We start from the raw sequence: 20,332 nt of genomic DNA, 5'->3' as shown, positions 1-20,332 counted from the left end.
CTGGCAGCCATTCTCCTTGTAAGAAAAGTTCCAGGAGTTAGTGTTGTTGATTTGGGTAGTCATCTCCGTGTTTTGGACTTTGATTTGTTTTCCCTGCAGATGCTGGCATTGGCTCTACTTGATCGGATTGTCTCCGTAGACAAGCAGCAGCAGTGGCTTTTGTATCTTTCTAACAGCGGCTATTTGAAGGTGCTTGTGGACAGCTTGGTAGAAGATGACCGCACTTTGCAAAGCTTACTCTCTCCACAACCTCCCCTTTTAAAAGCACTTTATACTTACGAATCCAAAATGGTAAGGCTTTATATTCATTTGAAGTTAGATCAACAGGTCATTTCCTCTTGGGGTTAAAGATGTATTAAAGAAAATTAACATGGCCTATGTTTTGAATATTTCTATCTTGTAAGCTGTAATCATTTCTGAGGAGTTTTGAATTTGGGGACAAGTGCTAGAAATGTTTCTTCTGAGCATGCCAGATTGGGTTGATATGATTCTGAGAGGGTTGGTTGGATGCTGAGACAGCTGCTTACTCACATTGCTGATGGTGGCGAAGCAAGATGATGCTCGCTGCTCTATGAGAAGAGTGAGCAAAGATGTGCTTCCTGACAAAAATCAGACTGCATTAGTTGCCTACTGAAATTCCAATGGAGATGTGCTGGTTCTACTTTAAACACAGGATTTTCAGTACTGTATATAGAACATATCATTTCCTTTCCTCCAGATCTGTTTTAATTTCTGTTTCCTCCTGGTTAAAAATGCCACAGGTGCCACAATAAGAGAAGCAATAAAGTCTTACCTCTTTTTTCCCTCCTTCTTTCATTTATTCAACAAGTATTTATTAAATACCTGTTATATACCAGGCATGGCACTAGGCAGTAGAGACAAAACTGTGAGCAAAACAGTCTTTTCTACCCTCCATAAGCCCACGTGATGATAACAGAAACTACGGTTTAGTTGAATGCTTAATCCATGCGAGGCACATGTGGCATTTCAGATATGCTGTGCCATTTACTCCTCATAAAAATCCCATGGTAAAGGTGGTATAGGGTGCCCCGTCATAGCTAGCCCAGAACTTCTCTTTAGCGATGATTATAGATCAGAAATGTGCCGTGAGAAAGTCTCATTTTTATATGAGATCCTTGCATATGATCTCTGTACTAATGATTGCTGTTTTATAACTTCTTAGGCATTTCTCACAAGAGTGGCTAAGATACAGCAGGGTGCTTTAGAGCTGCTGAGATCTGGGGTGATTGTGAGGCTGGCACAGTGCCAAGTCTATGACATGCGCCCAGAAATGGACCCACAGGGGTAAGTGTCCATATTGATTGGCTTTTTAAAAAGTTCCCAGTAAAGGATTATTACGGAAAACATTCCAAACATAATTTTGCCATTTATAATTGTGTTTGAGCAGTACTCTTTCGTCTTGATGATTTTCTTTGGTCGAATACCCCAGCCATTTTACCAGTAAATGGATGTTGCTAGTGAGGGTAAACGTGGGTAGGGACCTAACGCTTTCCATTTTAGAGCAGTAACATAAGAGGAAAATGGGAGAGCATTTTTGTTGGTTGATGTTTTTCTTCATGACTTTATTGTTCTGTTCAGTAGAAATACATGTTTTCAGTTATAGTGGCCTTTTAAAGTACTGTGAAATTATAATTTGTTGTGGATTTTCTATTCCTAATGACTTGAATAGTATTTTATATTTTTCTCATTTTAACATTTTACCAACTGCTTGCTAATTTGAAAGCTTCAAGTAAAATTATTTTAAGTTTCAAACTTTTTAGCAGATTTCTCAGTTGAGTTTGATGATGGATTTTTTTTTTTTTCTTTTTTGTCTACATGGCTGCAGTACTGTTAGGCCAATAGCACACCCTCCTAGCATTAAATAACATTTAGGTCAGTCTTAGTAGTTTTCTTCGAACGATCCATTGCCAAATTGAATGTTTGAGTTTTTCAGGCTTAACTATAGAACTATTTTACTTCTAGAGAAAAAAGTTTTTTAAAATATCACTTCCTAAAGTTTTAAACATGAGAGTGATTATTCTCACCTTATTTGAAGAGGTTGAGTTAATTATATTTCTCAGTTCATGGCATATTTTTATCACCTGTCTTTGGAAAGTCTTTCTATTATTTCTTTTTATTTCCATTTTCTGTTTTCATTCTCTTCTCTTCAACAGGCGATCTTTTTTTTTGTCTAAAAATTTAAATGTAAACAGTTACAATAAATAATAGTTTATGAATACAATATTCTGAGGTGTAATCTTAAATGTTAAATAATTTTACAACCTCATTTTAACTTTTTAAAATCTAGTTCTATTTCACAGAGTGGACGATGTAGATTCCTTTTTGGCTTTGGGTATAGGAGAGGGAAATTTGGGGAAAGTAATTTTTGTTTCTGTCTGTTTCTCACTCATAGTCTCTGTGGCCCAAGGGAACATTTAGAGTAGAATAAATATGTGCATTCGGGAATTTTAAGCATTGTCTTTTCAAATTATGCAAATAGGCTTTACTAAGAGTTTTCAAAGTTCAAATAACTCTGTTTGCACTAACTGTACATATAGGATACAGAGTACTCATTAGTAGCTTCATATCTTACTCAGCCCCCTGTGATTGTTTGCCATGGAGATGGTCAGGGACTGTTGGCGTGTACCTTAACTCTTGGACTGTTGCTCTCTCCTTGTTCATTGGGAATGAATCCAGCATGTTTGGTATGAGAGACCCCCCAGTGTTCATCCCTACTCCGGTGGACCGGTACCGCCAGATTCTCCTTCCAGCTCTTCGCTTGTGTCAGGTCATCCTCACGTCTAGTATGGCCCAGCACTTGCAGGCAGCAGGGCAGGTAAGAGGAATCCTTAGCGTAGAAATTATCTAGTGCAAATATCGTTATTTTACAAATGCAGAAGCCCTAGGCTTAGAATGCTTAAGTGAATTTACCTTAATCAGTCTGTTTGTAGCAGAGCTGGATATTGAAAATAGCCCCTTGACCTTTGCTCTGAACTTCATGGCCTGTTTCTATAGTCTTTTTTGAATGAAACACTACAGCTAATTAATAGAATAGTGAGATGCAAGCAAGCGATATATATTTGTTCTTCTACAAAAGGAAGCAGCTATGTGATAGAAATAAACTGGCTTCTAAATTATAATTTAATTAGTTTTTATTAGAGAAAGCCATACCCTTTATTAGACCTTGCAGAAAGTACAAAAGATAGATGATAACACCACATTTAGTTGTGATATTTAAAGAATGAGTAATTTAAATGTGAATGTCTAATTAATAAAATGTTTTTCCTTTAACCACCAGAAGTTAGTTTTATTTTCATTGATTTTCAGTGAAATCTTTAAAAATATATTTTTTCTTTAGTAATGCAATATACAGTTTAGCCTCTCAGTGGGTAACTGGGCTTGTTGTTATGAATCTGCAGGTAATTTATTGTATTGCTCTGACCTGTGGTACCCCCAGGACCTGTGTCCTAATAATTTATGGTATTTTATCTGCTTTCCCTACCATCCATCTTCAGACTTACCTCACTAAGGTGGACTGCTGTGGTTTGTAGTGTGGCACCTGATTTTACACTGCATTGGTCTAGCGGACATTCTGCTCCCTTTGTACATGGGCTTTGAGTCAGTTCTTTAACACTCGGAGACTTTCTTTGTCTTCTACTTTATTGAGATTAAGATTTTTTAGTAGAAGCAAGACATTATGATATAAGACCAGTCTTGTCCTGAGCATAGTGGAATCATCTTAGTAGCTTCTTTAAAAAATACAGATTACTGAATTTCATGTCTAGCAGTGATGGGCTGAGCCAGGAATCTGCATTCATGTATAGAAGGGCACAGTTCTGAGTGATTCAAATGTTCAGACTGTTGTGGCAGAGTCCCTGCCTTCAAGGCATTTATAATCTAGTTAAGATGTTTGGATGTGAAAATGAGTCCTCTATGATGGTATGTTATAAAGTGCTAAGCTGGAAGGGCAAGAGTATGGAGGTCAAGGTTTATATCTTCTTTATTTTCACCTTATCAAAAGGAGAATTAGACGAAAGCTTTTATGTGATTATCCCCATATCACACTAGCCAGACTTCCATAGAGCCAACTTGAATTCAGTAAGTCATTTTTGTATGCACTCATTTTAAATTCATCTTCTAGTTTCAAAAAAGTCAAAAATAAAATAGGGGTCAAATAATAGTTTTCATACAATAGTTCCAAGTTATACTCTTCTACAGTAGCTTCTAAATATATTAATTTCTTAGCTTTCTTGTGAAATTTAGTTAAATGTTTGCTTCTTGAAGAAATAAACTATGCAAGTGCAAAAGACAGCTGCATGTCTAATCTTCATTACATTAAATTGCTTGTCTCCATGTTATTAAACAGATGAATATAACATATATCCATTTCTCCTCCTTTTCCTCTCCTTAGGTATTACAGTTTCTCATTTCACATTCCGACACCATACAAGCAATCCTGCGCTGTCAGGATGTTAGTGCTGGGTCTTTGCAGGAATTGGCTCTGCTGACAGGAATTATAAGTAAAGCAGCACTTCCTGGTGAGTTGATTATGTTGAATGGATTTTTATCAGTGCTTTACAGACTGACCTACACTTGCTAGGAGGAGGTTATTATTACTTTGCAGCTGTGTATGACTTAACTGGAAATTAAAATTAAGAGTTAATTGCCTTTTAAAAAGTAATACATTTATAAAAATGATATAGGGTCAGTATAAAAAACTCCAAAAGTTCAAAAAATAATTAACACTCAAAATCCCACTATGTAGAAATTACCAAACGTTAACATTTGGTAAGTAGCTTTTGAAACATTGTTCTATTTGTATGTTCTTGTGGAGGAGATGGTGTGATGGAGAGAAACAGGGACATACAGAGATAACTTATGAGAATGGGATACCTTTTACATGCAGTTTTCGAAAACTGCTATTATTTTACATGAACTTAACAGATAAACTAATTGAAGAGACTGAAGACTGATGAATTCCAGAGAAATGTTTCTTTACTACAAGTGTACAAGAGTATTAGTTCTTAAAGATCTCTATGATTAAGAAGAAGAAAAGATTATGAAAAATTAATAAGATATTTTGGTCATTAAAAAAATTTTTTTTACTACATGTAGATTTTAGACAGAATTAACTAGCTCCTGATACGAAAGATGAAGTAATGACTTATTTTACAGTTTTTTTTTCTACCTACAGATATTATATATTATCTTTACTTTTTCAAGTAAATACCATTTACATTCAGTCCTGCAACATAATACCTCAGCTATTTAGTTTTGTTTGTTTATTTACATGGATTCACAGAAAAACACCAATTCTTTTTTTTCCTCCCATAACGTCACCATTCCTGAGTTTGTTCTTTTGGTTTATCGCTTGGTATTTTTAATTTGTATTGAGTACCCTTTCCCCAAGCAAAAGTAGATAATATTCCTTGAATTCGCTAATGTTTATGAATGTCTTAAGTTTGCCTTTGTTCTTGAGTGACAGTATGGCCAAGTATGAGTTTCTTTTCCTCAGAACTGGTAATATTAATGGTAACTCGTATTTATTAAGCATTTACGTGCCAGGTACTATTTTAAACACATCATGTTAATTGACTTAATCCTCACAACAGTCTTATGAGGTAGAACCATTATTGTCCGCATTTCACAGATGAGGAAACTGAGGCACAGAGAGGTTAACTATTTCAGAGTCACACAGATAATACTGTAGGGTTTTCCAGGCAGTGTGGCCTCAGCCTGTGCACCTAACTGCGAGGCCATATTGCCCCCGTTTTTATGCTGCTTTGAAGAAGTCTGAGACCAACCCCTGGTTCTGCTCCACCACCCCCAGGATTTTTTCCTCTCCGGGCATGCCTTTGTGCCTGAGCCCTTCATGCTGGGAAGAGGAGAGAGTTTGGCAGGGCAGAGAGCAGTGCGTATTAAGGCACTTGGAGCCTGTGCTCCTTCTGAGGGGATCCCAGCATCAGCTCCACCCAGCCTTGGTGTGTCTCAGTCCTGTGTGCGTATTATGCTCATTTCCCTGATTCATTCCAGTGTCCTTAGATGACACCAAGACAGGCCACCCTTCTTGCCTCTGCTAAGATCCTGTAGTGCTATGTAGTAGTTCTCCTCCTAATGGTTTTTACCTTGATTTCTCATAATTACTAATTCTGCTAATTACTTAATTTACTTAATCACTCCAGTATGCCTCTTTGCAAATTGCAGGGTCTCCACGAGAATTTGCTGGAGTTTGTTGACTTATCCTCTTTCCTCTGTACGGCTTCTGAGGGGTGGGATGAGAGTCATGAGTTGAATCGTGCTGCTTACTCCCCTGGGATTTTCTCTGTCTCTCTTTTTTTCTTAACCATCACCATTCTTTAGTATTTATGGCATAAGTTGGCCTCTTTCTTTTTTTTGGTGAATTTCATTTATTTGTAGGTTGATGACAGGAGGGACATTCTATGATACTACTCCATTCTGCTATCTTAATCCAGAAGCCCTGAGCAGGTATAGAGGGAATTTACCTTTTATCAAATCCTCTGGCAGGGTGATTTTATTGATGAATTCTCCTTTCATTAATTTTTGTAAACACTTGAACATTCTGTATTTTGCTAATCGCAGCATTTGACCCTGTCACTGTATTAAGGTTATATTCAGAAAAGCACAGTTTATTTTAATATGCTCATGATAAATTCTAACAAAATAAAACAAGAGTAAAAGCACCCTGACCAGCAATATCTGCTCCCTAAAAGGAACCAGTTATCAATTTATACTTCATTTTTCTAGCAATTTCTCTGCATATGTATATAAATTGTTTTCCTCCTTATACAAATGAAATCATACCATACACACTGCTCTGTAATTTTTTTCTCCCATTATGTCTTGGAGATCTTTTCTCATCAGCATCTGTAGTTCCTACTTCATTCTTTTAATTTTTTGTTTTTATTTTTTAAATTATTTTTTAGTTGAAGTGTAGTTGATATAAAATGTTAGTTTCATGTGTACAGCAAAACAATTCAGTTATACGTACACATACATATATATATATTTTCAGATTCTTTTCCATTACCGCTCATTACGAGAAATTGAATATAGTTCCCTGTGCTATGCAATAGGTCCTTGTTGATACTTCATTCTTTTTAATTGGCTGAATAGTTTCCCAGTTGTGATGTAGTTAACCTGACCCCTATGACATGTTGACTATTTCCAGTCTTTTTAAAAATTTCAAATAGTGTGGCCTTTAATAACTTGTGTGTATATGTATGCATTTTTGTATATTTGAGCTGGTGTGTTTGATAAATTCCTGGCAGTGTTTGTTCACAAGTATATATACTTTAAAATATATATATATTTTAAGATAATACAAATACCCTCCTAATTTTAAAAAACAATTCAAACTCCTATCAACCCTACTCTCCCAGTTCAGCCCTTGATTGCATATGGTTTTGTATTATCATATAATTTCACAATATATTTTTGTCTTAAATACTAGCACAGTACTGGATATGTTGTACCTCCTCAAATACATATCAGCAGGCTAATTTTTTGTCTGTGACCTACAGATATTCTGTACAGTGTTTTGGAGTTGAGGATGATATATATGGTACGCAACACTCAGGTGGCATTCAACTGAAAGTACTTACAGTATCTGAGAATTGGTGGTCTTTTAAAATAGAGGCAGCAGTTTTGTGCAGGAGGAGTGAAAGAAGTGGGGAACAGCAACACAGGTTGCAGAGATCAGAAGGTTTAAGGACAAACAGGAAAAAGCCAAAGTTCCATGTTGGTGTTAAGTGCAAACTCCAGCTTTCAAGGGGTTAAGATGGAAAAAGGAAAAAGAAGGTGTAAGAATTACAAGCAGCAAATGTGGAAAAAAAATATTTCCAGAATTTGATATTAATCAAGTTTTTGCTTTTGTTTTGTTTTGGAGTACAAGGAGGACCTGAACACATTTTCAGATGGTGAGGAAAAATCCTCTGTGGCAGGGTAAATTTTAGAACGTAATTGAAGGAAGTGATTCTGGGAGCAGACTCCCAGAGGAGGTGGAGGTGGGAAGGGATAGGATCCAGTGGAACAGTGAGGCGCCGGTGAGGTGTAACAAGCCGGCATGTGCCAGGTCATATGAGTATTTTCCATTTGTGTTGAGGTGATGGGCTGAGAAATCTAGAAAGAGGAGGGCTTGTCATTATAAGGAGCAAAGGATAAGGTTCTGGGTTATGGGCTATGAAGTGTATAATTGGAAGTAAGAAATGGTTTAAAGGACCTGTGAAAACACATGGAAAGTTAGGGAGGCTAGGATAGGTTCAGGTGGGTTCTTCTCAGCATGACGGCAGACAGGGAACAAAGAAATAAACCAGTGGGGAGAATGACCTATGGGTTTGTTTGGAGGGCTCAATAGAAATGAAGAGAGCTCATGGTACTATAAAAGCTTGATCAGCTTGGTTTAGGAATTTTGTAATGAGTCCAAGCTGAGAAATTGAATGGAAACTTCTGTGTCTGTGCAAGCTATACTTTGCCTAATGGAAAAGGGAAAAAAATCAAATAATACAATACCTATAAGAGTTAAAAGAAAAAAGGAATGTATTTCAGTCTTACTGTTTTATATTCTAAACTGTTTCATGAGAAAGTAATTTATTGCTGAGTTTAGAACACTTTTAATTTTTATGGTTATAAATAAAAAGATTTTTCTCAAAAACTTTTAAAAGTGCCTTTTAAATATCACTAGATTTAGATTTCATAGCAATGAACATGTGATGGTACACTTACAATCTTTGTAAAGTCGTATGTCTCAAAACTCCTTCATGGCAGAGTCTGTCTATTCACGCATTAAAGAATATAAAGTATTAAAACTTTTTTCTAGTTTTTTAAAATGTTTTTATTTTGTCTATTATAATACAACATTTTAAAGCATTCTAAATTTTATAGGTATATTAAGTGAACTTGATGTTGATGTAAATGAAGGCTCTCTAATGGAGTTACAGGGACATATTGGAAGATTCCAGGTAACTGATTCTTTCTTCTTTAAAGAGCAGCTATAAGACTTGTAACAAAATACAGCCGTCCTCTCACCCATCCTCCCCTTGCTGCCCCCGGACCTGGGTAAACCCTTTCAGTGGTTTTAATTGCTTCTTTGGTATCTCTGAATAACATGCTTGTGTTGGTACTACTTGATTTTCCAGTTTTAGTAATCATCTATTGACCTTCCATCAAGGAGGATGAGAATTAGATCTCTTTACTCCTGTTCTTTCCCCCACACGATATGTACATTTTTCATAACACACCCTCCCCGACTCAACCTAATCATATGATTTGATTAGATTAATATTTAGTGTCACATTATTCCTGCTATGTAATTTATGAATAAACCATGGGCCATATGTTACTTTCCTGTGCAACTTTATGTTTTCCCTAGAGTAAAAAATTGTTTCTTTATTTGCTTGGTTTTATATACTTATTTCTAATTCACTCCCAAACTCTCCTCGAGTTGTATAATCTCCTTCCAGTATATTCAAACATATTAGATAGCTTATCAATTAGGTATTTTATCACAGTCTTTCTGGGAGCCTCCTGGCCTGCTTTGACATGAACATCTTCACTTTTTTTGACAGCAGAGGAATTATATGTATGAGGTAGAATTTATATTGAATTGTTTTTGATACAGTAATTTTCTTAACTAATCCTCTTTTTATGAGCTATTACTCTAGTTTCCAAAAGAAAAACTGCCAAAAGCATTTTTGTGTACCAGTTTTTAAACTATAGATTAAATAACGTAAGCGTTATCACTGGGTCCAAGGGTATATAAGTAGTACTTTTTGAGTCATTGTCAAATAGCACTCCAGAAAGGCTTGCACTCTCTCCAGCCAAGCCAGAGTACTCTGATTTTTTCTCAGTCTTCTAACTTTTTTCATTGTTGGGGAGAAAAAAATATTTTTGATGGCTCTTTCATAATGTGGCCTCTGGAAATGCATTAGTGCATCTGATTTATCTGTAAGAGTAGCCAACAACCAGTTTCAAGTTTTAAAAATAGATAACAGCTATTTTGGCAAAGTAAGTTAAAATTATAGTCTCCTGAATATATTTTACTTTATCCAAACTTTTAATTTAAACTAACATCAGTTTAAATCAGATATTATATATGTATTATATCTGTATAGGTAGGTATGTGTGTGTATAATATCAATTTTTAAAATACATTTTTTTATTGTGCACTTACTATGTGCAGAACGCTATATACTAAGCACTTCAAATACAATTCAATGTCTCGGGTAACCCTAACAACAATCTTATAAGGTAGAAGTTGGTATTATTACTGTAGAAATATGAACTTAGAGGCTTTCGGACACATAGTAAAAAGTCATGTACCTATAACTGGAACCCACATCTCTTGATTCCAAACCCATATGCTAACCACTGGACATACTGCCAATTTTGCAAAGCTTGTCCTTTCCCTCTGAAAACCTGAGGAACAATTGTATTCTCAGGCAAAAAGTACTAACATTTCAAACAAATGACCTTTGTGTTTTATCTGCCGAGGTTACCTCTGTGTTCCCATCTCCTTTTTTCCCCCATCTCCTTTATGAAATCTCCCGAAGCAGCCACAGGAGTAACAGCCTTTACATTTGAGCCTCAGTAGATAAGATTATCATGGACTTGCTTTTATTTGCCATCTTATTTTGCTTCTCATTGTTTATTGACTAGTATTTATGTAATGGGTATCTACCAAGAAGTTATTTGGTGTGATACAGGAAATCTTTTGGCAAGCACATAGGTTATAATGGGGATTAACTGCTAAAAAATGTTGATTTTTAATGAGTTGACTGCCAAACAAATACATTTGCAGAAAGGTGGATTTTAGTAGTGCTAAGTTCAGCTGACTCAGTTGGAAGTAAGAAATCAGATGCTGTAAAGAGTGATTTCTACTGCCTGCTGAATTTTTCTTTTTTATATCCCTTTAGAAAGAGAGGTCACTAACTTTAAACATATCCAACTAGATATGAACAAAGTATCTTTTTCTTCCTTAGCGCCAGTGCTTAGGACTACTAAGTCGCTTTGGTGGCTCTGACAGACTGCGTCAGTTTAAATTTCAAGATGGTAACGTGGAGGGGGATAGAGTGAGCAAGAAAGATGAGATCGAACTGGCTATGCAGCAGGTAAGAGGAATGAGAATTGTGTAACTATTCTTTAAGATTTTTATGTTTTTGGAAATACTTGAGAAAAATAACAGATGTGGGTAATTTTACAAATTGATCTATTACTTTGTTCTCCTTCAAATATGAATTTCCATGATATTAGGGTATTTAGGGAGCTAATATTTTTGTTCCTGTTGTTCTTCCTTTGTAGATTTGTGCCAATGTCATGGAATATTGCCAGTCCCTCATGCTACAGAATTCCCCTGTACAGAGTGCCGTGTGTCTCTTCACCCCCAGCCTGTCAGAAACAATTAACAGAGATGGGCCCCGGCAAGGTGAGCTAGTTCTCTCTTCCTGTATTTGAGGAGTGAAGTTGCTGGGATCATGACAAGGTCTAGTTGGCTCCAGTAAGATGTAATTTTTTCTTTTCCAGTAATTGATGGGAAATTTTTTTAAATGACTTCTGTAAGAAGGGGTGATGAGGAGGTACTATTGTCAGACCTGTGGATGTAGCTGGAGAGCTTGAGAGAATAGAGACATTCAGGATTTTCTGAGGCTGAATCTGGAAGAGCCATGTGGGAAGAATATAGTTTTATATAGTACTTGAACCCCAAAGAAAGAATCTAGAAGTGGAGAGTAAACAAGCTGGGTAAAAAGTATGAAAATATAATAAATGGTTTGTATGTTAAATCATGTTAAGCTGAATTTAGTGCTTTAGTTGGGTTTTGTATTATAGCTCCAAATTTCTGTCACATAGCAAAGTAAAATTTAGATAATTAGTAAACTGATGTTGCCTATTATTTCTTAATGACCCAGTAGGGAAGATTTAGAACATGAAGCAGGATTTTGCATTGGTTAAAGCTGTTCTCCCATGGGACATTCAAAAGCCAAAAGCCCATTTGGATCTTGGTGGTTGTAATGAACTGGTGGTGATTTCAGTAAATCTTCTGTTTGCGGTTTCTGAGAATCGTTTTGTCACGTTTTCATCCTCTTATATATCGTATTTTCCTTGAAAATTGCTTAATCCGATAAAGTATGTATTTAACAGAGTGACATTATGAAAGCTGTATTAGTTTAACAGCATATAACTTCTAATTTATATAAGTTATGCTAAGAACTCTTGTTTGTCTAGCTTCATTATACAATGTCCCAGCTGGTGGAATTAAGAAAAAATTTTTATTGAGATTTTATTTGCATACAACAAAATTCCCCCATTTTAGGTATACAGTTTGAGTAATTTTGGTCATTATATATAGTGTGTAACCACTACCACAACCAAAATACAAATTCCCTCCTCCTTAAAAGTTTCTTCTTGCCCCTTTGTGTTTCATATAAAAAGAATCATATAGTATGTAGTCTTTTCTGTGTTTTGACTTCCTTCATTTAGCTCAATGTTTTAGAAATCCATCTGTGAGTATTACTATTTTGTTCCTTTTATTTCTGACTAGTATTCCATATTAAAAATATACCACCATTATACACTAGTTGATAGACATTTGGGTTATTTGCATGTAATGTTATCTGGGGACCAGGGCACCTAATTTCACTAGGAGAAGGGTCTCTGTAAAGACCTGTATCATGAGGACTGTCAGATCTTCACTAAAGACTGGTAAAGGAAACCTGGCAAGTCAAATGAGTCTAAGATGGTTTTTTTGGTGGCCACGTCCACTGACAAGGGACTCTTCCTCTCCTCATGAGGATTTATGAGATTTGACTTTGGAGTGAATTCAAGGGAGATTACCATCTGGAAGGAAGCAGACACAGATCTCTCCTTCAGTATTCATGGCAGTTGGGGCCATTAAACAAAGATTATCTCCAAATTAAACTTGAAATTACTAAGGTATTTCTCAAGAAATCCCTCTGTCACCAGAGGAGATTGCTCTGTTTGCCCCACATAAACCATTTCTAGCATTACCGCTCTCTAGTTCTTCCCTCAGCAGACAGCTTTTCCAGCATTGCTCTGTTCCTTCACACCTTCATCAGAAAGTAGTCAAGTAAAAGGCAGAGCATTTTGTTTTGCTATCCCGATGGAGTTGTTGTGGTAAAAGACTTATTAAATTGTAAATTTAATTACATTTTTTGAATATTTGTTAGTGTTCTTGTCTCTTTGAAAGAATGATTTGAGCTGGGAATTCAGCAACAAGAAAGATGCAGACTAGAAATGAATCCATATGACTAGAGCCATAGGGTGAGGCAGGAGTTACTCACCTGGGGTCAGGAAACTACAAACGGTGCATTTGTGTGCATGGGGTGGAGAGTAGGGGGTGGAGAGATGGGTGTAAAGGTCTGTAACTTCCATAGAGCTCTCAAAGAGGTCTTCACCCAGTAAAAGGTAAGCATTATTGGTGTCCATCAGCCAGATATCCTTATTTTCTCGAGGCTCCAGCCTTATGTACCTGCCTCATTACAGTAGTTCTTAACCACTTCTTTGAACTGTCTCTTCTTGGCTTGGTTTACATGCTCTTAAATTCCTGGGCTTTCCTTTTTAGAAACCAGGCCATTTGAAATTCATATAAAATGGTTGTAAGTAGAATTTTTTTTTTTTAATCATTAACTCTGCTAGATACCCAAGCCCCAGTGGTTCCATACTGGCGCCTGCCTGGTTTGGGCATTATTGTCTACCTGCTGAAACAGAGTGCTAACGATTTCTTCAGCTATTATGACAGTCATCGAAGGAGTGTCAACAAGCTACAGAACGTGGAGCAGCTTCCCCCAGATGAGATAAAAGAGGTATGAACCTTATAATGAGCCGTGGAGACTTTTGAGAAGCCATTGCTTTCAGTAATAAGGACCAGGGGACTTGTGTCAGACTTGCAAGTAAAGATGATATGTGCAGTGAGACAAAAGGAATTAAGGCGATTCCGCCGCGTAGCTTGAAGAAGAGGCCCTCACACTTCGTAAACACAGAAAGTCGACAGAATGACAGTGAAGTTGCACCTGCTCAAGAAAACCGCCTGCCATTCAGTAGAAAGGCTGCTGACCTTTGAATAAAGAGTTTTGCTAATTTATATGCTAAAAATTGGTGCTGAGAAACTTAGGTTTCTATTGAAGATGCTTTTTCAGTTAGAAGTGATTCCTTAGGTAAGATGTCTCTGTGTCTTAAGCATCTTCAGTATCTGTAGGTGAATTTTTCAGACAAATGGGATGGTGTATCAGACTTGACTGGCTTCTCTCAATGACCCAGAATCATCCCTTGGCATCGATTGTAGCTACAGATGCTGAGTTCCTAGGCTTGCTCCCTAAGCAGCCTGCCTTCTTTTCCATTTGGCCCAGATGAACTCTTAGGCATCCCTTGGCCAGTGCTGAAGCTTCTCGGTGTCCCATGTGGCGACCTGGCTGTTGAGCCATTTTGCCATTCCTGGTTCACACCAGGTTTTCTGAAAAACACCATGTCACTCTTAAGAATAGTCAGAGCCTACTCCCTCTCACCATTCTCCTGATAGTTCTAGGGAATATTTATTAAGACTTTATGATGTACCAAGCCCTAAGCTACATGTTCTACCTGAATACATGAGGCTTATATTATTGCTTCTCCCATTTCTCAGATGAGGAAACTGAGGCACTGAAAGATTGAATAACTTACCCAAAGCCGCACAGCTGGCAAGCACAGGTTGAGGCAGGCATTACTGACTGGGTTCAGGTAACTCCTGAAATTATGTGGTTTACACCCAGAAGTTCTTCCCCTTTGTGTACAGCTTATGGGTGATGGTAGTACTCACAAGAGGAACTGCAGTATCACAATGAAGCATGTGGACCCCATCAGCCCCACTTCAGTACACCTTCTGGCCCCTGTCCGTGTCTGCATATTAAATCGAACCGTTGTGCTTGCAGGTGTGCCAGATGGAGAAGTGGTCAGGGGATGATCTGGTTGATGATCATATATTTGTTACACTCCAGAAGTCTGATTTGCCTTTTCTTCATAAGAGATCTGACAGCTGTTGCAGAAATCCTCCATGGCACTGTGACCCTTACTGCTTGAAAATCCCACTGTTTTGCTTTGTTTTACTTTGACAGGAAGTTCAGGGTTGGTGGGCCCATCAGCAGATTGGAAGTGCCTATTTCAGGAACTGGGCTTTTTCAAAAAGCAGCAGATGAACATTCATTTATGAATTCAACTGCTTCTTTGGCTCTTGTTTTTTAAAATTACTAGCTTCCTAACTAGGTAATAAATTCTTGTCTGCAAGGATGTTTAAATTTATTTGAATGTTTTTCACAGTACTTATCACAAGTGACCACTGATAGTAGATTTTCATTAAATTTTTGTTACCATATATGTCATTCTTAATACCGTTGTTTGTTTCTTTTTCTTAGTTGTGTCAGTCTGTGATGCCTGCTGGTGTTGATAAAATCTCCACTGCCCAGAAATATGTTCTAGCAAGACGGCGTTTGGTGAAGTTGATCAACAATCGAGCTAAATTGCTTTCCCTTTGTTCTTGTATCCTTAATGGAACCACAGTGGGGCCTGAAGGGTGACCTATAAGAGTCTTCAAATGTGGGAACTGTTTCCTTATTGTCACATTATTTGGGTATCAAAACCGTATGGAAAGGGACATAATTACTGTTCATTTTATTCCAGTAAATGCCTGATATATTTTTAAATTGAAAATTTTTTTCTTACCTTTGAGAGTAACTAGTAATCCTCATAATATACACAGACAGTTTCTGCCAGGACAGGAGACGAGGACACTGAGGGCTTTGCTGGCTTTGCTTCCTCTCAGCACATCATGCTGCTTTCTGGGGAGACACCTTCAGTGGCTCCTTACGCCTAGCCTGTTAGACTGAAGCTGTGTGTACATGACTGAATGGTGCACTGTCTTTCTCCCTCTGCTCAGAAGCTGGTTTGTAAAATGGTGTGAGGAGTTTGTTTTCCTTTAACCTGAGCTCTCTAGTTATCATAGAGACCTGCCTGTTTATTCTTTGGCGCCATCTGGAGTACTACTTGTTAAATTGCACTCCCACAGATTCTCAGGATTCGTTGTTTGCCTCCAGGACCTCGTTTAAAGGCAGAAGACTACAAGGTAAACTTTATTCTGAGTCACAATGCCTGTAGATTTTAGCACCTTGAAAAACTAGTTAGATTTTAGTCTGTTTTTACTCTACAGGTTACTAAGGGTGGATTAGGTGTTCGAGAGCTACATAGTTACTATGCATAGCTGTGTTTTGTCTTTCCCTCTGTCCATGGGAAATTGTGTGGAGCACAAGAGCATCTTAGAGGCTGCTCTTCAGATGCTGCAGTCGATGGCTGATGCAGGTTCCAGAGTCCTTTGGGCACAAACAATTTTCCAGAAGATTGGAAGTGGGTCAGCCTAGGCCATTATGCTTGTTGCTAGAGCGAGCTTCTGTGACTGATGGGCATGTATTGGATCCCTTAGGTGGAAGGAAACAGAGGGAAAGCGTGAGAACCCTAGTCTAGAACAGTGAAATGCTTCTGAAGGGCTTCCGTTTACTGAAAGCTGAAATAGAGTTCTCAGTTTTGACCTGTGCTTTTCATGGCCCTGTGGTTCGTTGTCATCAGGTTCTTCCACTGTGTAGTGGGCAGACACTTGCAAAGCTGATTTGACTGTGTCTTTTATCTCTAGATTCCTTCGCTTCAGAAACCAGTCTGGATTTTAGACGTGGGCTGACTGTAGTGAGCCAACATGATATCGACCAGGTAAGGTTCTTTTCTCTTTCCTTTTCTTTTCTTTTGGAAAGTTAAAAAGGGAAATCCCGTATGTTAGTAAGATTATAGTTTTCAAGGTTGCATATAAAGACCTGATTTGAATGCTGGCATAGCCATCAAATAGCTTTGTGACTCAGAACAATTTCCTTAGCTTCTGAGCCTCCATTTCCTCAGCTAAGAAATGGGAATGATAATTCAGCTTCAAAGCATTTTGTCACAATTAAATGAGGCTTTATGTGTGAGACTCCTAGGGTAATGTCTAGAACACAGTGAAAGGTCAGTAGTAATTAGTAGGCATTGTGATCTGGAAACTCCATGTATCAGCAGCAGCATCAACAGTCACTGCTATTTAAAGCAAAATTTAAAATTTACATGTTCATACAAGAAGGGAAAGAAGAAAACACATTAATGTCATACCAATAAATTCTAGGGTGGAAAATGTGAATGTTGACTTAATTTGGCACAGGAGTAAAGCCCACATTACAAAAATTTAAAGATATTTTAAATTGGAGGACACAGAATGAAAGAAATCTTTGAGACTACTTTATAATGAAATGTCATCTGTGTTACCTCTAGCTTCAGGCTGACGCCATCAATGCTTTTGGAGAGTCACTACAAAAGAAACTTCTGGACATTGAAGGATTGTATTCAAAAGTTCGATCTCGCTATAGTTTCATACAAGCTCTTGTCAGACGTATCCGAGGCCTGCTGAGGATATCACGGAACTGAGAGCTGGTGCTTGTCCTCTTCTGAGGAAGAGATGAATTGGGGAAACCTGTCTCCTTTTTATAGTTTCTTTCTAAATTATGACCAAAAGATATTTTGCTATTTCTTTCTTTATATATGGACATCTTTTCTGTAAACTTCTTTGCCTGGTTCCATCTTCACTAGTGAAAAAATAAATACTTTTTTAAAAAAAAGTATGGTCAGTCTCTTGAAATTTATCTAGAAAATGGTCAACATCATCAGGAATTCAACAAATAAACCTTCCACAGCGATGGTTTCTCCCCAGGGGTATTATTCTGATGTAAATTAAAGGCATAGTCTGGAAATTCTAATTTTTTCTCCCTTTGTTGCTACATTAAACTTTTACGATAATGCTGTTTAATAGAAAAGTGTACTCAGTACTGTGTATTATAGAAATGTCTCAAAAAGTCAAGCCATCTCTTTACTAAAATTATTTTTTTCTTTTCTGCATGTAAATGACAAAATAATTATTTGCATTTGTTCCTTAAAATGACTGAAATTTTTCAAATTGATCATCTACCTACATTTCTCATATAATTAGTATGATGGCTGCAGTTAGGGAAAAATTCTTTTTCCCTATCACCATTCACCATCCTGTTACTTGTCTGGTTGTATTTAAGTGCATATGACTGCATCATCTGAAAGACTACTTTTCCCTTTCCGGTCACCAGTATTCAGCCTAATATATAGAAGAAACTGCTGAGAGGAGAAAGAGTCTTGACTCTCATGTAGTGATAAAAAATGAATACTTAATTCTACAGTGTTCCTTTTTTTCCCCTTTCTTACTCTTGAAAGAAAATTTCCATGGTTTTTTAGGCATCTTTTAAAAAAAAGGTTTTGTCACTGTTGTATTTTGAAATTAATCTACTGCCCACCACTTAGTAACATCAATCTTTAACTAAAAGCAGCCTGTTAATAAATAGCATTCTTAGAGGGATGTGAATGAATAAATAACTGGTACAAAATGTAGTAATATTGACTGTTGCTCCATTGGTCAAGCATATGGTAAGCTTTATCATCTGGAACACAGACATAACACAGAAATAATCAGAAAAGAGCCTGGGGCACAGAATCAAAGCAGTTTATAAACTTCTGAAGTGTGACGACTTCCACAGGACAAAGATGCTAGCTAAATTTGGAGTTAGTTAAGATTTTGGATTTACTAAGCTTCACTATTTTTTTTCCTCTTCATTTCTTCCAAACTTACAGCAGAGCATGGAACAGAATGTGGGGCAGTGGAGAAGTGTGGGAGGGAGGAGCAGGAAGGACTGCAGCTGCATGGATTCTGCTTAGAAGGCTGACAGAAATGCTGTTTGTGTGATAAAACATGACAGGGAGAGGCAAACTCAGGGCTGCAGGGGACATGCCTGACTTGGCATTATCTGGGGTGTGGCGAGAAGCTATTGGATGCAGCATGTGCTCTTCAGCAAAGTAAAGGAGATTAAACAGATTTTAGATAATTTGTTCAAAAAAGCTTTAGCATTTAAAGGGTAGATTCGGGGGGGGAGGGTATAGCTCAGTGGTAGAGTATGTGCTTAGCATGCATGAGGTCCTAGGTTCAGTCTCCAGTACTTCCATTAAGAATTAAACCTAATTACCACTTCCCCCCAAATAAGGGTAGATTCATCTATTCCTCAACAATAGCAAATAAATATAGGAACTTAATATGTTGTTTTTTACTGAGTTAATCAGTTTGGTGGGATTAGAAAATAATCTGAATGCACATTAAGTTTGAGATCCATCTTATCTGTGTTTGATGCTCAGAATCACTAGTATGGGACTGAAAAAGGCAGACTGATCAAGAATTAAAATTTGGAAGGCAAGTATCACAGAATGGCAAACAAAAAGGAATAGATAAGGGAATTGAGGCTAATGGGCTTGACTGAGGTTCTGATCTCTTGGGTTTAGACCAGCTAGAAAGGGAGGGAAGCCAGGAGGAAGCGCTAGCTTGTGAGAATATGGAACAGCTGAGAGTTTGGACCTCTGGCAAAGGTCAAAGGTGATAGGATAGAAGGTAGGATTTTTGGGATATAATACTTCACAGGTGGATTGACACAGTGTGGGTTATGAACATGGTGGATTGCTGAAGTAGGGTGAGGATCAAGGCCACTGGAGGTATGGAATCTGAAAATGCAAGGGTTCTTGGCCTTTGAAATCACCCATGATTATGATAGCTTGGGGCTGAAAGGCAAGCTATTAGATACCAAAGTCTTCTGCCTAGGAAGTCAACAGATTAAGGCATTGTAAAGGAGTAGAGGGAAGCCACGAATTTTAAAGGAATTTTTTTAATATATGAGGACATTTAAGTAATAACCTGAAAGTAGCAAGAGTCCTGCCTTTCTTGAGAACCCCTGGTTAAGACTTGACTGACTCAAATTTTTACCTAGACATATTGGAATGTAGTGTGTTACAGCCATCCATCAGCATCTCCTCCTTCTTGGCAGCCACTTTACTTCAGAGACCCTGTCCCTTCTAGTTATAATTGATTGGGAAGCAACTGATACCAATCATCATTCCTTTCCCAGGAATTTGAAAATTGTAATGAAAGAGTGATCCAGTCTTTCTATTGGATGGACCATTTAATGAGTAGATTCAAGTAAGTTACAGTGGCCATATTTTGAAAAGCAGAAAATAAAAAGGCAGAGAGAACACTGAAGCAGATGTTTGAAGAAGGGCAGAAATGGGGAGGGAATGCTGCTTAAATTCCTAAAGCTTTCCTCCCATTCCATTTAAGCAAATATGATTTTGTTATTATTTGGAACCAGAATTCTACCTAATATAGCAGATGAGGGTGGATTCATTAGGCTGAGAAGAAAAA

At 37.4% G+C, this 20,332-nt stretch overlaps 1 protein-coding gene across 1 annotated transcript in view; it reads left to right on the top strand.

Moving 5' to 3' along the window:
* The window catches only part of NUP205 (nucleoporin 205), a 65,238-nt gene extending 47,474 nt beyond the window's left edge, over window positions 1–17,764 (top strand). The window contains exons 32-43 of the mRNA XM_045511004.2: window positions 100–291; window positions 1,184–1,305; window positions 2,698–2,836; window positions 4,412–4,538; window positions 8,902–8,978; window positions 10,998–11,126; window positions 11,317–11,440; window positions 13,669–13,835; window positions 15,417–15,540; window positions 15,995–16,123; window positions 16,685–16,758; window positions 17,344–17,764. Of these exons, the coding sequence (XP_045366960.2) occupies window positions 100–291; window positions 1,184–1,305; window positions 2,698–2,836; window positions 4,412–4,538; window positions 8,902–8,978; window positions 10,998–11,126; window positions 11,317–11,440; window positions 13,669–13,835; window positions 15,417–15,540; window positions 15,995–16,123; window positions 16,685–16,758; window positions 17,344–17,496 (1,557 nt within the window). The 3' untranslated portion in view covers window positions 17,497–17,764. The remainder of the gene's footprint in view (window positions 1–99; window positions 292–1,183; window positions 1,306–2,697; window positions 2,837–4,411; window positions 4,539–8,901; window positions 8,979–10,997; window positions 11,127–11,316; window positions 11,441–13,668; window positions 13,836–15,416; window positions 15,541–15,994; window positions 16,124–16,684; window positions 16,759–17,343) is intronic.
* Window positions 17,765–20,332: the final 2,568 nt, after the last annotated feature.

The sequence above is a fragment of the Camelus bactrianus genome, chromosome 7 (genome assembly GCF_048773025.1).
Source record: "Camelus bactrianus isolate YW-2024 breed Bactrian camel chromosome 7, ASM4877302v1, whole genome shotgun sequence".
NCBI lineage: Eukaryota > Metazoa > Chordata > Mammalia > Artiodactyla > Camelidae > Camelus > Camelus bactrianus.
Note: the sequence above shows the minus strand (reverse complement) of the source record. Positions and strands in the feature narration are given on the sequence as shown.